This window comes from Labeo rohita, chromosome 25, assembly GCF_022985175.1.
Source record: "Labeo rohita strain BAU-BD-2019 chromosome 25, IGBB_LRoh.1.0, whole genome shotgun sequence".
In the NCBI taxonomy this organism is placed as follows: Eukaryota; Metazoa; Chordata; class Actinopteri; order Cypriniformes; family Cyprinidae; genus Labeo; species Labeo rohita.
In genome coordinates this window covers 17,515,077-17,535,018 of record NC_066893.1, presented here as the reverse complement: position 1 = coordinate 17,535,018, position 19,942 = coordinate 17,515,077, and the positions used below count along the sequence as shown (strand labels likewise).

Below are 19,942 nucleotides of genomic sequence, written 5' to 3'. Positions count from 1 at the left end.
ATATTATATATAAAAATAATATATAATATTATTTTTATATATATAATATTATAGTATTTTTCAAATATAAAAATGTATATGTTATATATATATATATATATATATATATATATATATATATATAAACATAACGTTTTAAATTTAATTCAAAATAACTATTAACATAAATAAATAAATTAACTTATTTCAGAGAAAGCGATCTGTCGACTCCACCCCTCGTATTGATACGTCAGCGACTCCTCTCTATGGAAACCAAATTGCCGGACGTAAACAACTAAAAGGTTTCTCTTGCTGCCAATGGTTATAAACTTAGATTTAGAAATTAAATTTTAAGCCGAAGGCAAAGGAGATTCACTTTATTAAACTGTAAGTCCTCATAAGCACTGATATCTTGCTTGACGCGACATAAAAACGATAACATGTCGTTTTAAACCATCTGTCAGATATTTTCTTGTTGCAGCACCTCGTTTAAAAATGTATCGTACATTCCTCAATATGTGCATGGTTTGTTTTAGATGGAAGTGTTACCGGAGGTGGACTGTGAAGAGGACGTTACTATAACAGATAATGAAGAGGATGATGAAGAGAGCGCGCGGGATCTGGAGGGTCTTCGGGATCTGGAGAGCAGCCTGTCCAACATACGAATAAACCCTACAGTCACACACATGTGAGGTTACTAAAGTTCATCAACATGTGGTAAACTCATGTTAGCTCATGTTAAAGCAATGATCAGCGCTTCTCCATAGGAGTTTCTTTCACGTGTACACGCTGGATGTTTACAGTGGTCTTAATCATTAGCCACAAACATGGGTGTTTATCAGGTCATGAAGTTGTGGGGTAGCAGACTAAGGTCAAACACCTTCAGTTTTTTATTTAACAAAACGATAGGGTACGTTAGTGCATGGAGATAGTGGGGACTTAAAACCCACTGTGGCCTCATTATATAGTGTGCTATATTGTAAATCTACAAGAATGAATCTCATGAAGCCTGTCAATAACACATCCAGGTCAGGGTTATTATAGGTAACTAAAACTAAAATCAATAATAAAAAAAGAAGTAAAAAATAATTGAAATAAAATAAACTTTAACGGAATAAAGTCAAATATAAAAATCTTAAACTAATAAAATCTAAAACTTTTATTTCAGCTAATTTGCCAAGGCAACATTTCTCATTTTCAATAAAGTAATAAAATATCTAAAACTAAAATAAAAGTGAATTAAAAACTACATAAATACTAATAAAGTGGCAAAAACAACAAATTAACTAAAGCTTTAACTAAAATGACTGGAGTTAATATAAGAACTGAAAATATAAAAATAAAACTAATTCAAGGTATTAACAAAAACTATAATAGTATTTCAATGATAATAAAATAACACTTGACCAGGTCATATTTCAGAAATTAAATGAAAAAATAAGAAATGGTTAGTCATAAATAAAATAGATAGATTTATTATTTTTCTTTTTTTATTGTTTTATCATTATTTTATTTTTTATTTAAAATTTTATATTAATTCTAAATGTATGTGGTTGGTAAACAGATAGATAGATAGATAGATAGTCATGGTTAGATGATAGATAGATAGATAGATAGATAGATAGATAGATAGATAGATAGATAGATAGATAGATAGAAATTTGTAGTTTAACCCTGGCCTATGACCTGTAAATAGTATCATAATAATAATGTTTTTCTATGCTTTATGGTGCTTAAATTGCAAATGTGTAATAAACATCTAAATTAAACAAATTTATTAATTTTTATAAATGTTATTTATTATTTGTTTTGTTACATATTTTTTTTTATTAATTCTAAATGTATGTGGTTGGTAAGTAAGTAAGTAAATAAATAAATAAATAAATAGAAATTTGTATTTTAAGCCTGGCTTAAAACATGTAAATAGTATAGCAATAATATTAAATAAAAATAATATATTTTTTGTGCTTTATTGTGCTTAAATTGCAAATATATAATAAATATAAAAATGAAATATATTTATTCATTCAATTTAAATACAAATATATGCTAAATATATAAATTAAATACATTATTAATTTTATTTATTATTTTTGTATTAATTATTATTATTCATTTTTTAACTAATTCTAAATGTATGTGGTTGGTAAATAAATAAATAAACTGAAATTTGTATTTTAAGCCTGGCCTATGATATGTAAAAAGTATCATAATAATAATATTTTTCTATGCTTTATTGTGCTTAAATTGTAAATATATAATAAATACAGAAATTAAATAAATGTATTACATTTTATGTATTATTATTTATTTATTTTTATAATTTTTTTTTGTTATGTAATTTTTTTATTAATTCTAAATGTATGTGGTTGGTTAGTAAGTAAGTAAGTAAATTATTCTGATTGTTGGTCTTTTTTCTTTATTTCTTCAGGGCAAGGCCAAGAGCTCATGTTGACCTTTCCAAATGTCCATCTTCATACAAGGAGAACTCTGCACAGGAGAAGCTCATGCTAGCAATGGCTGAAAACTTTCGTCAGCAGTATGCGCTTTTGTACCCTGATCACAAAGCGCTTCTGCTGTGCCCTGTGAACGAATGCGGCGTTCAGGTGCATACAGCAAATATGTTTACCAGACACGGCAACATTACCACAAATGTTCTGAATACTCTATTTTCCATTACATTTTCTTATTCCAATGTATATCAACAGAAATTTGTAAGCACTACCTTGCGAAGCACCTTGCTGCCATATCCTGAGCTGTATGACTGGGAGGGATGTTCCAGTTTTGTGGCTGATTATCTCTCATTGGAGCTCTTGGATCCACCATTTGAACTTGTGAGAATCTGCTTTGACTCATGATGGTTGTTTTTGCATCTTTGACTCAAAAACATGTTTTTATTTTATTTCTGTTCTTTCTAGCCCAAGCAGCTGTCATCGCCCACCTGGGTTCTGCAGATTCAGAGAGGCACATGTTTTGATTTCTCCATCGTGCTGTGTAGCCTGTTGTTGGGCGCAGGATACAACGCTTACTGCGTCAGTGGCTACGCTACAAAAGAGATGTGTCTTCTTGATCAGTCACGACAAGAGTGTCCCCTACTGCAGCCTCAAATTCAAGTAAGCACAACTTACATCACACCAAGAACGATATCTATATCTGTAAGGATAACGCTCTAAAAAAGACCTAATAACAAAAAATTACCTCAGGTATCAGCGCTAGTTTTGACAACATTGTCTTGCCTCCTTTGAAGCTGCAGTAAAAAAGACTACACATTGTTGTTATTCCACTACATGGACATCTACTGGCTGACATCGTGTAAATTCAACAAGAACAACAAAACAAATGTTTTCCTCAGAACTGCAAGATATTAACTTGCAATTTTGACTTTTTTATGAGAATTGTGTGTTATAAGGTCAGAATTGCGTGATTAGGAGAAATAAAGTTATAATGCGAGTTTATATCTTGCAATTCTGACTTTGTAACATGCAATTGTGAGTTAAGTCCGAATTGTAAGACATAAACTTGCAAATTTGAGAACATCAGTGTTTTTTCCCCCTTAAAATTGGATGTTATAACTCGCAATTGCGAGTATATATCTCATAAAAAAAAAAGTCAGAATTGTCAGATTTGCAAGATATAAATCCGCAATCGCAAGAAAAAAGTCAGAATTGCAAAATACAAACTCACATTTGCAAGAAAATTCTGACTTTATTTCTCGGAATTATGAGTTTTTACCACGCAATTTTGAGAAAACTCAGACTTGCAAGTTTCTCGCAATTCTGACTTGAAGTTGTGAGTTTATATCATGCAATTCTGATTAAAAAAAGTCAGAATTGTGTGAAAAAAAGCCAGATTTGCAAGATATAAACCCACAATTGCAAGAAAATGTCAGAATTGCAAAATACAAACTCACATTTGCAAGAAAAATCTGACTTTATAACTCGAAGTTGTGAGTTTATATCATGCAATTCTGACTTCATTTCTCAGAACTGCGAGTTTATATCTCACAATTCTGATTTAAAAAGTCAGAATTGTGTGGAAAAAAAGCCAGAATTGCGTTGAATTGAATATAAACCTGCAATTGCGAGAAAAAACTTGCAAAAAAAAGTCAGAATTGTCAGAAAAAGTCGCAAGAACATTTTTTATTTTGTGACTTTTTTCTCACTTTTTATTTATTTTTTCACAGAATTTTGAGATATAAACCTGCAATTCTGAGAAAAAAGTCAGAATTCTGAGTTTATATCTCACAATTCTAACTTTATATGTTTATACCACAAAATTTTGAGAAAAAGTCAGATTTGCGAGTTTATATCATGCATTCTGACTTTCTCAGAACAGCAAGTTTCTATATTGCAAGTCAGAATTGCGCAGTGGTGAGAAAAAAGTCAGAATTGCGAGATTCACATTCACAATTCTGAGTGAAAAGTTGCAATTCTGACTTTATAACTTGCAATTGCTTGTTTATACCACAACATTTTGAAAACAGTCAGATTTGTGAGTTTATATCTCACAATTCTAGCTTTATAACTCACAATTGCGAGTTTATATCATGCAATTCTGACTTCATTTCTCAGAACTGTGAGTTTTTAAAAAGTTGCAATTACCTTTTTTATTTTGTGGCAGAAACGGCCTTCCATACATGTTTTATGTATTTTCGCAAAATTTAGTTTGAGATCAATTTATAATTGGCATCCTCACAAACGTATTTCCACAGATACCCTAGAGGTTGTAGAGCATCTGTTGAAGAACACAGTGTGAAAACACAAATTTCCTTAAGTGGTTGAAATCAGTTCTTTCTAAAAATCTAAACAAGATCTATTATTCATGATCATTTATGATTTTGCACAACCTGCTCAGGATAAAACAGAGGAACCGAAGAAGCCAACACAGAAATACTCTGTAAAACCCGTACGCGATTTGCACAGCAACTTCGAAAAGCGTCAAGAGCAGAAACAGCATGCAGAAGCTGAAGCAGCCGCACTGAAGAAACAACAGGATGTAGAAAGACTTCAGAAGGTTGGTCAAACAATGTGTTGATGAAATTCTGTTCTGTTTTTGACTTGCATTTCAACGGTTCCTTTTAAAGTCAAGTCAAGTCAAGTCACCTTTATTTATATACCACCTTTAACAATACAGAATTGTGACAAGGCGGCTGTACAGTATTAAATAGGAAACAGTACATCAACAATGCCAAAGGCAACATTAAACACTCACATTATAGGTAAAGGTAGTTAATCAAAAACAATAAAATAAAATGCAATATTGTGTTAAGAGAAAGTGTCCCCAACTAAGCAAGCCAGAGGCGACAGCGGCAAGGAACCAAAACTCCATCGGTGACAAATGGAGAAAAAAAACCTTGGGAGAAACCAGGCTCAGTCGGGGGGCCAGTTCTCCTCTGGCCAAAGTTCCCGTGGTCTTGTGCCGACAGCCGTCTAGGTGATGTGGTCTTTAATGTGGATCCGTCTCTGGGGCTCATCTAGTTGATGTGGACTCCGCTGACATTCAGGGCTGTAGAGGTCGTCTCTAGGTGCTGATCCACCGTCTGGGCTGGGTTCGGACTGGATCCGGGGGACTGCAGTGACCATCTGATCTGGATACGGACTGGATCTGGTGGTTAATGTGACCTCGGAATAAGAGAGAAACAGACTAATATTAGCGTAGATGCCATTCTTCTGACGATGCACCGAGTACATCGGGTGTTATGGGAAGTGTTCCCGGTTCCGGTTGACCTAATTAGTGCAGCCTAACAATCCTTTAACGGATTTGAATTATAAGAATGTGGATTTGTTATGTGTAAGCAAGGTTAAAGAGATGGGTCTTTAATCTAGATTTAAACTGACAGAGTGTGTCTGCGTCCCGAACATTGTAGGGTAGATTGTTCCAGAGTTTGGGTGCTAAATAAGAAAAAGATCTGCCGCCCGCGGTTGATTTTTATATTCTCGGTATTATCAAATTGCCAGAGTTTTGAGAACGCAGCGGACGTGAGGGACTATAATGCGATAAGAGCTCACTCAGGTACTGGGGAGCTAAACCATTCAGGGCTTTATAAGTAATTAGCAAGATTTTAAAATCTATACGATGTTTAATAGGGAGCCAGTGCAGTGTAGACAGAACCGGGCTAATATGATCATACTTTTTGGTTCTAGTAAGAACTCTAGCTGCTGCATTTTGGACCAGCTGGAGTTTGTTTATTAAGCGAGCAGAACAACCACCCAATAAAGCATTACAATAATCTAACCGTGAGGTCATAAACGCATGAATTAATGTTTCAGCATTTGACATTGATAGCATAGGTCGTAGTTTAGATATATTTTTGAGATGGAAAAATGCAGTTTTGCAAATACTAGAGATGTGGTTTTCAAAGGAAAGATTACCATCAAATAGCACACCTAGGTTCCTAACTGATGACGAAGAATTGACAGAACAGCCATCAAGTATTAGACAGTGTTTTAGGTTATTACACGCTGAGGTTTTAGGCCCAATAACTAACACCTCTGTTTTTTCAGAATTTAGCAGTAAGAAATTACTTGTCATCCAATTTTTTAACTCAACTACACAATCCATTAGTTTTTCAAATTGGTACGTTTCGCCAGGCCGCGAAGAAATATAGAGCTGGGTATCATCAGCATAGCAGTGAAAGCTAACACCATATTTCCTGATGATATCACCCAAGGGTAACATGTAAAGCGTAAAGAGTAACGGCCCTAGTACTGAGCCTTGTGGTACTCCATACTGCACTTGAGATCGATATGATACCTCATCATTTACTGCCACGAATTGATGGCGGTCAGATAGATACGATTTGAACCATGCCAATACACTACCACTAATGCCAACATAATTCTCAAGTCTATTCAAGAGAATGTTGTGGTCAACAGTATCAAACGCAGCACTAAGATCCAGTAGCACTAACAGAGAGATACAACCACGATCGGATGATAAGAGTAGATCATTTGTAACTCTAATAAGAGCAGTCTCAGTACTATGGTACGGTCTAAAACCTGACTGAAAATTTTTTAATTAGAGGCTTAATAGCAGCCAGTTTGAAGGTTTTGGGGACATATCCTAATGACAGTGATGAATTAATAATATTTAGCAGAGGATCTATGAGATCTGGAAGCATCTCTTTTAGTAGCCTAGATGGAATAGGGTCTAGCATACAAGTTGTTGGTTTAGATGATTTAACAAGTTTATACAATTCTTCCTGACCTATAGTAGAGAATGAGTTGAATTGTTCCCCAGGAGATCTATAGCGCACTATCTGATGCAACACTGTAATTGACGGCTGCATAGTGACAATTTTGTCTCTAATTGTATCGATCTTAGAAGTAAAGTAGTTCATAAAGTCATTACTGCTATGCTGATGGGCATAGTCAGTGCCTGTTGGTTCTTTATTTTTTGTTAACTTAGCCACTGTATTGAATAAATACCTAGGGTTATGTTTGTTTTCTTCTAAAAGAGTCGAAAAGTAGTCAGATCTGGCCGATTTTAACGCTTTTCTGTACGATAGGGTACATTCCCGCCAAGCAGTACCTCTAATTTTGTTTTCCTCCAGCTGCGCTCCATTTTCCGGGCTGCTCTCTTTAGGGCGCGAGTGTGCTCGTTATACCACGGGGTCGGACTAATTTCCTTAATCTTCCTTAGGCGCAGAGGAGCGACCGTATCTAGAGTCCTGGAAAAGAGAGAGTCAATAGTTTCTGTTACTTCATCAAGTTTTTCTGAGCTATTGGACATGCTGAAGAATTCAGATAAGTCAGGAAGATTACTTAGAAAGCAATCTTTTGTAGTAGAAGTGATGGTTCTACCATACTTATAATAAGGAGTTGAATTTACAGTTTTAGTCATCTGGAGAATACACAAGACTAGATAATGATCAGAGATATCATCACTTTGCTGCAGAATCTCAACGGCATTGACATCAATTCCATGTGACAGTATTAAGTCTAGAGTATGATTTCGACAATGAGTGGGACCTGACACGTGTTGTCTAACTCCAATAGAATTTAGAATGTCTGTAAATGCAGCTGCCAGCGCATCATTTTCAATATCAACATGGATGTTAAAGTCACCTACTATTAAGACCTTATCTGTAGCCAACACCAGCTCAGATATAAAATCAGCAAATTCTTGAAGAAAATCTGTATGGTGCCCTGGTGGCCTGTATACAGTAGCAAGTACAAACGTCATAGGGGATTTATCATTAACAATTGTTTCTCTGGATAATGTTATATGAAGCACCATTACTTCAAATGAGTTATACTTGAAATCCGCTCTCTGTGAAACACTAAAATAATTTCTATAAATTGTAGAAACACCTCCCCCTTTACCTTTTAGACGTGGCTCATGTTTATAACAGTAATCATGAGGAGTAGACTCGTTTAAGATAATGTAATCATCTGATTTTAGCCAGGTTTCTGTCAAACATAGCACATCTAGATTATGATCAATGATCATATCATTTACAAAAAGCGCTTTTGTAGAGAGGGACCTGATATTCAAAAGGCCAAGTTTTATCATTTGTTTCTCTGTATTATGTAAGTTTTTTATTTGTTGAACGTTGATTAGATTGTTACTCTTAAATTGGTTTGGACGTCTTTTGTATTGTCTAGCTCGGGGAACAGACACAGTCTCTATAGCATGATATCTAGGTGTAAGGGTCTCTATGTGCTGAGAATTAACTGATTCTGGTGACGTGAGGCGGCTAGCAGACGGTCGGATTAGCCAGTCTGTCTGCTTCCTGACCTGGGCCCCAGTTAGTCAAGTGCAAACTCTAAGACTATATGCCATATTACTAGAGAGAAGAGCAGCACCACCCCTGGAGGGATGAAGACCATCTCTTTTCAACAGGTCAGGTCTGCCCCAAAAACTTGTCCAATTGTCTATGAAACCTATGTTATTCTGTTATTAAACAGGAACAAGAACGTCCATCACCTGACCCTCTTCGGGGCTTGAGAGTTCACTGCTGGGTTCTGGTGCTCTCAGGGAACCGGGAGGTACCAGAGAACTTCTTCATTGACCCTCTGACAGGCAAGAGCTACTCCACCACCAATGAAAACTTCCTGGGCATAGAGAGTGTCTGGAACCATCGAAATTACTGGGTCAACAAGCAAGATTGCACTTTCGGTTGTGATGTCAGTATATCTTAATATTAATGTGTATAAATGTTTTCAGTGAAGATGACAAGCACTGGAAAGTTTACCGGGTCTGTTTGTGTCCGCAGGAGATGACCTTTGACATGGGCGATCTATCAAAGTGGGAGTATGTGCTATGTGGGCCTACTAGCCAATCTCTGTCAATCATTTCAGACCCAAAGACACTCGAAGAGCCAGAGGACGAGGACGAAGTACAGAAAGACTATTCTTTATTTCCAATTTTCCATTTAGTTTTAATGCCATTATTGATTTAACTGTTGAAGGGCCTATTCTACCCTCACCCTCGATTTAACTACCTATTTTGTTTCTTAAGGAGGAAATGGAGGGGCTGAAAGTGTTTGAGATGCCTCCATCTTGGGTGACTAAAATAGATATTTCACCGGCAGGTCAAGTTCTCACTCTCACATTTAGCCTTTTATCCATTTTCTACTATCTGTTGAGGTTAATTAATCATACTTGTTTTTATTTTGCATCTTTATAGATATGGAAATGCGTTATCCAGGGGGTATGAAGGTTATCCAGTACAGGAAAGCAAAACTGGAGAAGTTTGCTCCTTATCTTCTGAAAGATGGTCTTGTGACCAAACTCACCATGTATAAAGACCTCGAATGTAAGATATTTGCAGATGTTTTTGTTTTTAGTTCCAACATTCCTTGTCACGTCAATTATGTACATTTATATCAACAAATAAATGCTTATAAAGACAGTTTGTTTGAAATTTTTAATTCTGACATCATGTAAATAAAATAAAGTTAAAAAGTAAAATAAAATAAATTATGAGATAATGATGCTCTATATAAGGAAATATTTTTTTTATTAACAAATCCATTAAAAGTGATATTTATTTATAAGCACGTCAAATACAAACTTAAATAACTTAAACTTAAATAACTTAATTATTCATATTAATATATAATATAAATATATGCTAACATTTAAATAATTGTAATTAAAATTGCAATCAGCATTTAAATAATACCTTTAAGTTAATAATAATAATAATTATATAATTATATAGTTATATTTAGTAATAATTAGGGCTGTCAAACGATTAATTCGTTTTACTGCATCAAAAATAAATGTTTGTGTTTACACAATATATGTGTGAGTACTGTGTATATTTATTATGTATATATAAATACACACATTTGTATGCATATATTAAATATATATATATATATATATAAATATAAAATATTAATATGTATATATAATTTTAATTATATTAAAATATATATAAACAGATATTTTAAATATATATACACATGTATGTGTATGTATTTATATATACATTATAAATATATACAGTACTCACACATATGTAAACAGAACTTTTATTCTTGATGCAATTAATCGTGATTAACTACCTATTTGTATGCATATATTTTATATATTTAAAAAATAATAATAATATAAAAAAAAATATATATATATATATATATATATATATTCACACATATGTAAACAGAACTTTTATTCTGGATGCAAATAATCGTGATTAATCATTTGACAGCCCTAATAATAATACTTTATTAAATATTTAAAATAATAATCATTAATTGTTTATTTAGTTAAAAGGCACGCTCGTTTAGCTTATAACCTGTGTTGACAAGTACAAAGTCTAACTTTATTACTTTCATAAATAAATCTTATAAATATGAATAATTTGTATTTATTTATTTAAAAGCATGTTAATTCAGACTTTACGTTGACAATGAGTACAATTTCTCACTTTATTACATTCTTAAATAAATAATATACATATTAATATTAAACTAGTATAAACATTCTAAATAAATCTTGATTTATTTTTTTAAAGACATGTTAATCTAACTTTTAGTCTGTGTGTTGACACTGAATACAGATTCTCTTCTTGTCACTTTCATTAGGCACACAAGCCAGCACTATTAAGGAATGGTTCAAACATCAAAGTGATCATCTTGATGAGAGAGAACTACACACAGACAGCAATGTGACAACTGATCATTTTAGGCCTGGAAGAAGTGATGCTCTTAAATGTAATCTAACACACATTTTCATTCTAATCATAATGCGTGACTGATAACTAATTAATAATAATACGCCCTGGCATATTAAAAATTGAATTTTGTTTAGACCACAGGTACATCACTTTAGTTCCTGAGACGGGGCGTCAGATGGACTTCTACAGTCATATTCGTACTGACGGTCTAGCCAGAAGAATCGAGAAGCCTTTTGAAATGACAGAAACCTTTGAAGATCGCACTGACTTCCTCTTTTATCGACGTGTTGTTTATGGAAAGCAAATCAAAGTGATTCGGGCTGGAGAGGCTCTTGAACAACGGCCTCTACAGGTACTGTTCTCACCCCCTTGTCGTTCAAGATGCTCATGTCTTGCTTTTTCAGTCGTAAAGAAATTGTTTTTTGAGGAAAACATTTAACGATTTCTCTCCATATAGTGGACTTCTATGGTGCCTCCGAGTTTGACCTTCCAAAATACAGTTTAAATGCAGCTTCAAAGGGCTCTAAACGATCCCAGCCGAGGAAGAAGGGTCTTATCTAGCAAAACGATCAGTTATTTTCTAATAAAATGTACAATTTATATACTTTTTAATGAGATGGAATACACAAAGAGTTCACACAAGCTAGACAAGACGAGCATTTGAGGTTAAAAAGTATATAAATTGTCAATTTTTTTAGGAAATAACCAATTGTTTCACTAGATAAGACCCTTCTTCCTCATCTGGGATTGTTTAGAGTCCTTTAAAGCTGCATATAAACTGCATTTTGGAAGTTCAAACTGAGGGGCACCATAGAAGTCCACTATATGGAGAGAAATCGTTAAATGTTTTCCTCAAAAAACATCATTTCTTTACGACTGAAGAAAGAAAGACATGAACATTTTCGACGACAAGGAGGTGAGTAAATTATCTGTAAATTTTTGTTCTGGAAGTGAACTTCTCCTTTAAGTCAATATTATCTTACTGGTATAACATCAACTAATAATATACTAAAACTGCATAGTTTGCTTCTAGTGGCCTTGCTAACAATAAAAATTGAAAAGATGGGAAAAACGGGTAAATTAAATTTTATTTGGGGTCTCCAACAGAGGGTGGAGGAGCGGTTTCACAGAGATCTTTCTAAGGCGGCAAGTAAAGATGTGGCTGAACGGATCTTTATGATGACGGACAGACGGATCCAGGTGACCTTTCATCTAGAGGACGACAAGATCATCCCAGCCTGGCTCAACTTCATCAAACCCAAAGAAGCAGCAGACTCGCAGAAAGCGCAAGCTTTTACTCCACAGATGGTGTCTGGCTTTCAGGTCTGATGTCACATGTCAACATTTTTTCGGTTGATTTCATAGAAATAAATTACTCACCCTCAAGTCGTTCCAAACCCTTAAGACCTTCGTTCATCATCAGAACACAAATTAAAATATTTTTGATGAAACACAAGAGCTTTCTGACCTTGCATAGACAGCAATGCAACTACCACATTCAAGGCGCAAAAGGTAGTAAGGACATCATTAAAATAGTCCATGTGACATCAGTGGTTCAAACTTAATTTTATGAAGCTACAAGAATACTTTTTATGCGCAAAGAAAACAAAAATCTTATTTTGTGCACCTTCAGGTGGATCCTTCTGTGAAGCCCTACAAGAACTTAAAGTTGTATGAAATGCTTGTGGAATTGATGAGAGAAGAGGAAGATGTTGAACTTCAAATCAGAGAGTCAGAAAAAGAGGTATTACAGTTCATAAGCACCATTATAAAAACATCATCTAGGCAATCGTGTAGACGTTAGCATGTGTGTTTCAGGTTAGGTCCATCCTTTCTTCAAGAGAAAAGGAGGACAGTAATACTGACCTGCTGATTTCTATCTACAACCCTACGCGGAACGAAACGGCCCGTCGGCACATGGAAGAAAAGGTGTGTCAAGGTCATCAGTCATCCACTTTTATCACACTGATCCAAACTTTCACCTACCTCTGGTTTCTTTTGTGTCCTCAGGAACGTATGGCTGAAGAAAAGAAGCAGCGGCAGAAAGAGAAAGAGCTGGACCTGCTGGCTCCATCCCAGGTCCGACTGGGACTCCCAGAAGTTCTCACACACCAGGACGCGCTCCAGCTGAAGACAGACTGTCTGAATGAGTTTAAACAGCAGCTCCTTAACAAAGCCAGCATCATCCAGAGCAGAATCGAAAAGGCACGTTAGTTCCTTCAACAAGATTTAGAATAGAGAGTTTGCACTTACGTCACGGTTTGGTGAGTTAACGGGATGCACAGTTATATTGGAGATAATTGGATGTGAACAACAGCACTACCTGCATGGTTAATGTACAACTGGATAGGTTGTTCTGCTAATTTATGCTGTCTAAACCACGGAAAAAATGCGTGGAAATCGCTAAATCATATTGAGAAGGACTTGGTAAGCAGGAAAGGGCACAATATCTTGACAAACTAAAGTGAATAGGTGATAAAGATACGTACAAGCAAAATTACTTAAGATATTAGCCTAATATTTCACCTTCCTACTGGAACAAACACGAATGTTGTCAAGATTCTTGCCCTGGAAATCCTGGTTCAGTTTGGCCAACCACAAACGCCTTTTGTTCCTCAGACAGTTTTTTTGCACTCTTCTCGTTGATTTGTTATAACTTTTGACAGTCTAGAATGTACTCCATATGTTTTTCCCGGTCCGACCGATTAGTACAGCCCAAAACTTGACAATAATTGCAAACTCCGTTCGGTTCAGTGGCATTGTTTACATTCAGTGCCGCCAATATGATACGATTGATGACGCGTCGTGAAAACACTCTATTCCTCGATTCAATTCGAGCACAAGAGTTTTAAAAATCCAGTTTGCTCGTGTCGAGTAACCGGCAAAATACCGGAAGTGGTGCATTCCACGGAAGAGAATCCATGGTTAGGTATGTTTTGGTGCTGGTTTAAGCTGGTCCTTTGCTGGTTTATGCTGGTCATGTTGCTGGTCAAGGACCAGCATAAACCAGCAAAGGACCAGCGTAGACCAGCAAAGGACCAGCTTAAACCAGCACCACAACATACCTAACCAGCATCCCAGCATCATGGTTTTTTTCACCAGGGTTACCAAAGAATTAATTATTATAAACCGATCGCTCGATTAAATTTTTAGTGACAGGCCTAAACAATACAAAGAAGCTAGCTAGACTGTTACAATCTGATTGGATGAATTTGACAGTTAGTCTCCATGTTGAAAATTTAAAGCCACTCCTTAAAGACACGGAAACACAACATTTGGTTTATTTCAAATTTTTCCTAAATAAGAAGGCCAGAAAAAGCTTCTAGTGAACTGGTGACCTTGTTTGTTCAGGAGACAGAGGAGTTGCAGAAGAAGCAGCTGTGGTACCAGAAGAACTATCTCACCATGTCCAATGAAGACGAGGATGATTATCTCGCCTACTGCTCTGACGCCATGTTCAGGATCCACGTTTTCAAAATGAGACTCATTCGGTATGCACCTCAGGTTATTTGCTGAATAATACTGTTATGACATCATGATTACACATCTAGATTTTCAAGATGGTACAAAGCCCAAGCAGCTCAAGAAACTTTGATGGTATGGGCAGATCTTTGCCTTGTAAACAAGGGTGTTTGTACATTTGAGTAAATCTATGTTTGTTTGTTTTTTTGTAGACACAAGGAAAGAGCGCCTCAGAAGTATCTGGCACTGGAGGAGAAACTAAAAAGACATCCAAGGTTGGCCAGTCACTTGTTGTAAAAAGACAAATGCATCCCAGTATATGACTCCACCTATCCCAGACTGTCACGTATGACCTTAATAAAGTCTACATCTATTGTGACGGTATTTTCGTTTTGTTCTTATAAAGGTCAAGAAACAGACACAATGTCTGATGAACTATGTGATACTATCTGATAAACTTAAACTTACCAAGGCTGCATTTATTTGATCAAAAATATAGTAAAAATAGTAATATTGTGAAATATTTTTATTTTAAACTTGAATCATTTTAATGTCATTTATTTTTGTGAATGTTCAGCATCATTACTCCAAATGTTTTACATTTATTTTACATTTTTAATTAAATGCATCCTTGCTAAAATAATAATAATAATAATAATAATAATTTAAATAAATTTTTTTTTTTTAAATATTTTGCTTCTATTTTTAAAATGTAACTTTTAGTAGCTAGTTTTAGTTTGTCATTTTTATTAATATTAATTAGTTAACAATAACACTGCTTTTAATATAAAATGACAAATTACAGCATTAGATTTTTTTCTAACAATGTGAAAATCTTTGCTACTTTTAATTTAATGCATCCTTGCGGATTAAAGAAATAAAAATAAAAATGTTATTTAATTTAAAAACTTTTTAAATGTTTTAATTTTTTGGTTTAAATTACATTTTTAATTTATTTAATGCATCCTTGCAGAGTAAAAAAATAAATTTATTTCAGTTAAAACATTTTAAATTAATTTGTGTTTTAAAAAGGTATAATTTGTAATATTTTTGTTCTCAACACCTAGTTTTAGTTTTTTTTAGTACTTCAAACTAAAATAAGAAATATTTAAGTAATGATTTGTATAAACAATGCTGCTTTGAATGAAGATAAAAATCACAGCATTTGATTTATTTTGTAACTGAAATTCTTTACTGTTACCTTTAATTTAATTTAATTTTTATTTTATTTAATTCTTGCATCAAACAAAGACAAAAATGTTATTCAAAAAAAAAAAAAAAAAAAAGTAATGTTTTAAATTTTTGGTTTAAATTAATAAATATATATTTTTAATTTAATGCATCCATGCTGAACAAAAAAAAAAAAAAAAAAAAAAAAAACAATACCCATTATAATTAAAGTCTTAAATTTGTTTTATTAATGTTGTAAATGTTTAATGTTGAAATGTTTTAATTTACTGCACCCTTGCTTAATACAAAAAAAAAAATATAAAAAAAAAAAATAATAATTAATAGTATTAAATTTGTTTTATTAATATAAAATAATTAATAATAATAATAATATAATAAAAAAAAAAAATTATTTAATAAATAAAATAATAAAAAAAAAAAAAAAAAAAAAATAAATAAAAATATATATAATATATATATATATATATATATATATATATATATATATATATATATATATATATATATATATATATATATATATATATATATATATATACCCACATTTTTTGAAGAGCTGTGCAATGCACAATAATAATCACAATATGCATTTATATACATTAATCTATATCAAAAGATTAGCCCCTTAAAGTAAAAATTCAGAAGAGCAATGTATAGTTTGTTAAATTATATATATAAAAAAATCTTTATTGCCATTTTTACTATAGATTATACACTTAAACTTAATAGCAACACTTCAACACTGATCCCAGTTGGATAATAGAAAATGCATTAATAACCAATATCCCACTACAGTGTGCAAAATGTCGGGAATATTAAAAGAAAAACGGAATTTACAGCCTTTAGTAATGCAAACTTTATTTACATAAAAAGAAAGATCCAGTACTTCATGCCATGCTCCTTAAAAGAAAGGAATCAATCCTTCAAAAGTTATGAGAGCTTCAGAGATGCTCGGAAGAGAGAGAAAGAAAAGGCAGAAAGAAAACAGCAAAAATGGCAAACAGTGTTGAACAGATAGAAGTTGAGACCAAGTGAAAGCGACATTTAGATTTCTCTGAAATGTCTATTAAAAAAAGAAACAAGCCTCAGTTACACATATTACAGCATTCTGCACAGGAAAACTGTACACGGAAAACCCTAAATGACACGTAAAAGCCTGATGTGGTTAGCCACTATGTACAAAAACAACTGTGCACAATACTAACATACAGAAAATGTTTACTTAATATTATACAATGTAGACAGACCGAGTTATTTATTTTTTCATCCTATTTCGCATAACCGTAATCTATGCACGCGTTTACCCTGAAAAACGTTGGGATGGTGGAGTCGGGGGAAGTCGGCTGGCTATCTAGTGCGTTAGCGTAGAATGAAGGCGAGACGCTGATCTACTGGCGGTTGCTCTTTATCCTCTCCAGCCTCTTCTTGAGGTCGTCGAGGTTGGAGGCGGGGGAGGAGGAGCGGGTGGGGCTGTGGGAGTGGGACTGGTCCTGCTGGAAGTGCTCGCGGGACTCCTTCAGCTGGGACAGTTTGCTGTGGAGCATGTCTGTGGAGGAGGCCACCGACGGTCTCAGGGAGCTGAGAGGAGGTCGGTCTTCCTCCGGCTGCCAAAAGACACATATTTACAACTCAATTTTAGATACAAATACAAATAAACTTCCTAAATCTTAGTTGTGAAAGTATTAATTATGGAAGCTAGTTTCCACCACTGCAAAAATAAATAAAACATGGTAATCAACCTTTTTTAAAAAAAAAAAATAAATAAAAATAATAATAATAATAATAATAATAATAATAATAATAATAATAAAAAAAACCAAAACAAGCAATTCTGACATTTTCTTTTTAATTGGTAATATTGGATGCATTACAATAATGTTACTGAATTTTAGGACTTATGTAATAATGACTAATATTTCAATAAGTAAATAAAAATGGCTTTATTGTAATTGATTATATTTGATGATCACTTTTAAATATTAATATAAATTGTGTTTTAATAACCAATAAAAAAAAAAAAAAAAAAAAAAAAACAATCCCAGTTCATTACAAAAAAAAAAAAAAAAAAAAAAAAAGTAAATAAAAAGGAGTTTGATTCACTGTTAAACATTAAAACTACTGTTATTAAGATAATATAAATCCTAAAATTTAATAATTAAAGAATCAGTTGATGTATCAAATATCAATAGTTTTTGTGTTGAAAAACTAGACTGTTAATAAAACTATTGTTTTGCCATTAAGGTATTAGTAAACCATTGTTATTTAAAAAAAAACAAAAACAAAACACTATTATTGATAAATCAGTCAAAAATATTTTTATATTATATAAAGCCAGGTGTCACAAGCAAATACACTACTGGATTTGCCTAAGTCAGCTTTTTATTTTTTATTTTTTTTTTTTTTAAATATAATAGCTTCATAACCAAAGATTATTCAATTGTGACCCTGGACCACAAAACCAGTCTTAAGGGTCTTTTTTTTTTTTTTATAAATTGAGATTTATATATCATCTGAAAGCTGAATAAATAAACTTTCCATTGACGTATGGTTTGTTAGAATAGGCAGACAATATTTGGTTGAGATACAACTATTTGAATATCTGCAATATGAGGGAGCAAAAAAAAAAAAAAAAAAAAAAAAAACAACAACAAAAAAAAAAAAAAAAAAAAAAAAAAAAAAAACTAAATATTGAGAAAATCGCCTCTAAAGTTGTCCAATTGCAGTTCTCAGCAATGCATATTACTAATCAAAAATGAAGTTATTCTAGTATATATTTATGGCAATTTTTTTTTTTTTTTTTTTACAAAATATCTTCATGGAACATGATCATAAGATTTTTGGCATAAAAGAAAATTCGATCATTTTGACCCTTACAATGTATTGTTGGCTATTGCTACAAATATACCCATGTGACTTATGACTGGTTTTGTGGTCCAGGGTCACAACTGTGTCTTGACTCAAGTATTAATAAGAGACAAACCGTTGAGTTCTCAAGGCCGCGCCGTTGCCGCAAGATCTTCAGTCTCTCGTAGTAGGCGGCAGCGTTCAGATCTTCTCCATTACTGCTGATGGGCACGGTGCTGGAGCTCGGCAAATACGAGTCTGTGCTGTGCTGAGGGATTACTGAAACACAACAGAGACCTCAGTATGCTAGGACAAAATCAAGACAACACAACAAAAAGATGTTTTATTAAAGTTAAAGTGCAACTCACCTGTGGAGGTCTGGATTCTGCCTTTTCCTTCACGCTCTGACTCAATCATGCGGAGTCCTCGCTCCACGTAACTCTGGAAGAACTGGGACGTGTTCCTCAAGAAGGGCTCAAGGTCTGCGTCAGAGTACTTCTGCTTGTATTCATACAGCTCCGTCAGACCCTGAGAAACAACATGTTCTGATTAATGAAGTACTGAACTGAGAACTGGAAATAATTTAGGTTAGATTGCAAAAACTAGAAAAGTCTTTCACGAATTGTTACCTCTTTAGTATTCTCCTTGGAGCCGATCTTTTTGAAGATCTCAGACAGGATGTCGCTCACTTTGGCTTTGATCACTTTGTCATCCTATCGGAATCAAAACGCAGTTGAGGAAAATCAAATCAAACACTACAATTTTCAAAGTATCATCAGTATGAAGGTTTCAGTTCAGACCCATACCGATCTGAGGGCGCCCTTTTCTGTGCTCTTGTCGGACTTGAATCCGGAGAGGTTTGCCGAATGCTTGACCACCCGCCTTAGATGTGCCTCTAGTTCAGACTCATTGCGGTTCTCAATCATGGACATGTGATCTAATATCTATAAGAGAGATACGTTCACAGATCACTTTCATAAACCAAAAGTTTCATGAAGAGCTTTCAGGCTCCTTTAAAGTTTCAAATGTGTACCTTGGCGCCAGTGAGCTTGCAGAGTGTGTGCAGCAGCGTCTTTAGCGTCCGGTGGGGAACGTCACTCTTCAGCTGTTTGAGCTTTTCTTTAGGGAAAACCTTCATGAAGTTGTGCACGTCCAGCAGGATGCGGTCCAGATTAATACTGTTGATGGTCTGCGGCAGGAAACGGATCATTCTCCATAGACACTGCATGGGACAGAGACAAGTGTTATTTAAAGATAAAGCAAAAGAGACCAAAATGCTTTATTTATGCTGCAATCAATTGCTGCGTTTCAATTACAGATTTCGTATTTTCATATT

General features: G+C 33.9%; 2 protein-coding genes across 2 annotated transcripts in view; one reads left to right on the top strand and one right to left on the bottom strand.

Moving 5' to 3' along the window:
* The first annotated feature begins 260 nt into the window (after positions 1 to 260).
* ccdc135 (coiled-coil domain containing 135) lies at positions 261 to 14,915 on the top strand. The gene is made up of 18 exons (XM_051100378.1): positions 261 to 366; positions 516 to 667; positions 2,411 to 2,585; positions 2,688 to 2,813; positions 2,898 to 3,092; positions 4,834 to 4,992; positions 8,889 to 9,107; positions 9,197 to 9,319; positions 9,442 to 9,514; positions 9,610 to 9,738; positions 11,018 to 11,146; positions 11,244 to 11,461; positions 12,217 to 12,432; positions 12,743 to 12,853; positions 12,928 to 13,038; positions 13,120 to 13,314; positions 14,461 to 14,600; positions 14,784 to 14,915. The coding sequence occupies exons 2-18, from the start codon at positions 516 to 518 to the stop codon at positions 14,866 to 14,868; spliced, it is 2,556 nt and encodes an 851-aa protein (XP_050956335.1). The 5' UTR covers positions 261 to 366; the 3' UTR covers positions 14,869 to 14,915.
* Positions 14,916 to 16,416: 1,501 nt separating this feature from the next.
* ckap5 (cytoskeleton associated protein 5) overlaps positions 16,417 to 19,942 on the bottom strand; it is a 30,703-nt gene continuing 27,177 nt past the window's right edge. Inside the window, 6 exon segments of the mRNA XM_051099380.1 lie at positions 16,417 to 17,366; positions 18,743 to 18,885; positions 18,975 to 19,134; positions 19,236 to 19,319; positions 19,413 to 19,550; positions 19,640 to 19,828. Coding sequence (XP_050955337.1) covers positions 17,151 to 17,366; positions 18,743 to 18,885; positions 18,975 to 19,134; positions 19,236 to 19,319; positions 19,413 to 19,550; positions 19,640 to 19,828 — 930 coding nt within the window. The 3' untranslated portion in view covers positions 16,417 to 17,150.

Coding starts and splice junctions, on each gene's coding strand:
- ccdc135 (XM_051100378.1), top strand. CDS start 516: ATGGAAGTGTTACCGGAGGTGGACTGTGAAGAGGACGTTACTATAACA. Junction 2,814..2,897: donor TGGATCCACCATTTGAACTT/GTGAGAATCTGC, acceptor TGTTCTTTCTAG/CCCAAGCAGCTGTCATCGCC. Junction 13,039..13,119: donor GTCGGCACATGGAAGAAAAG/GTGTGTCAAGGT, acceptor TTGTGTCCTCAG/GAACGTATGGCTGAAGAAAA.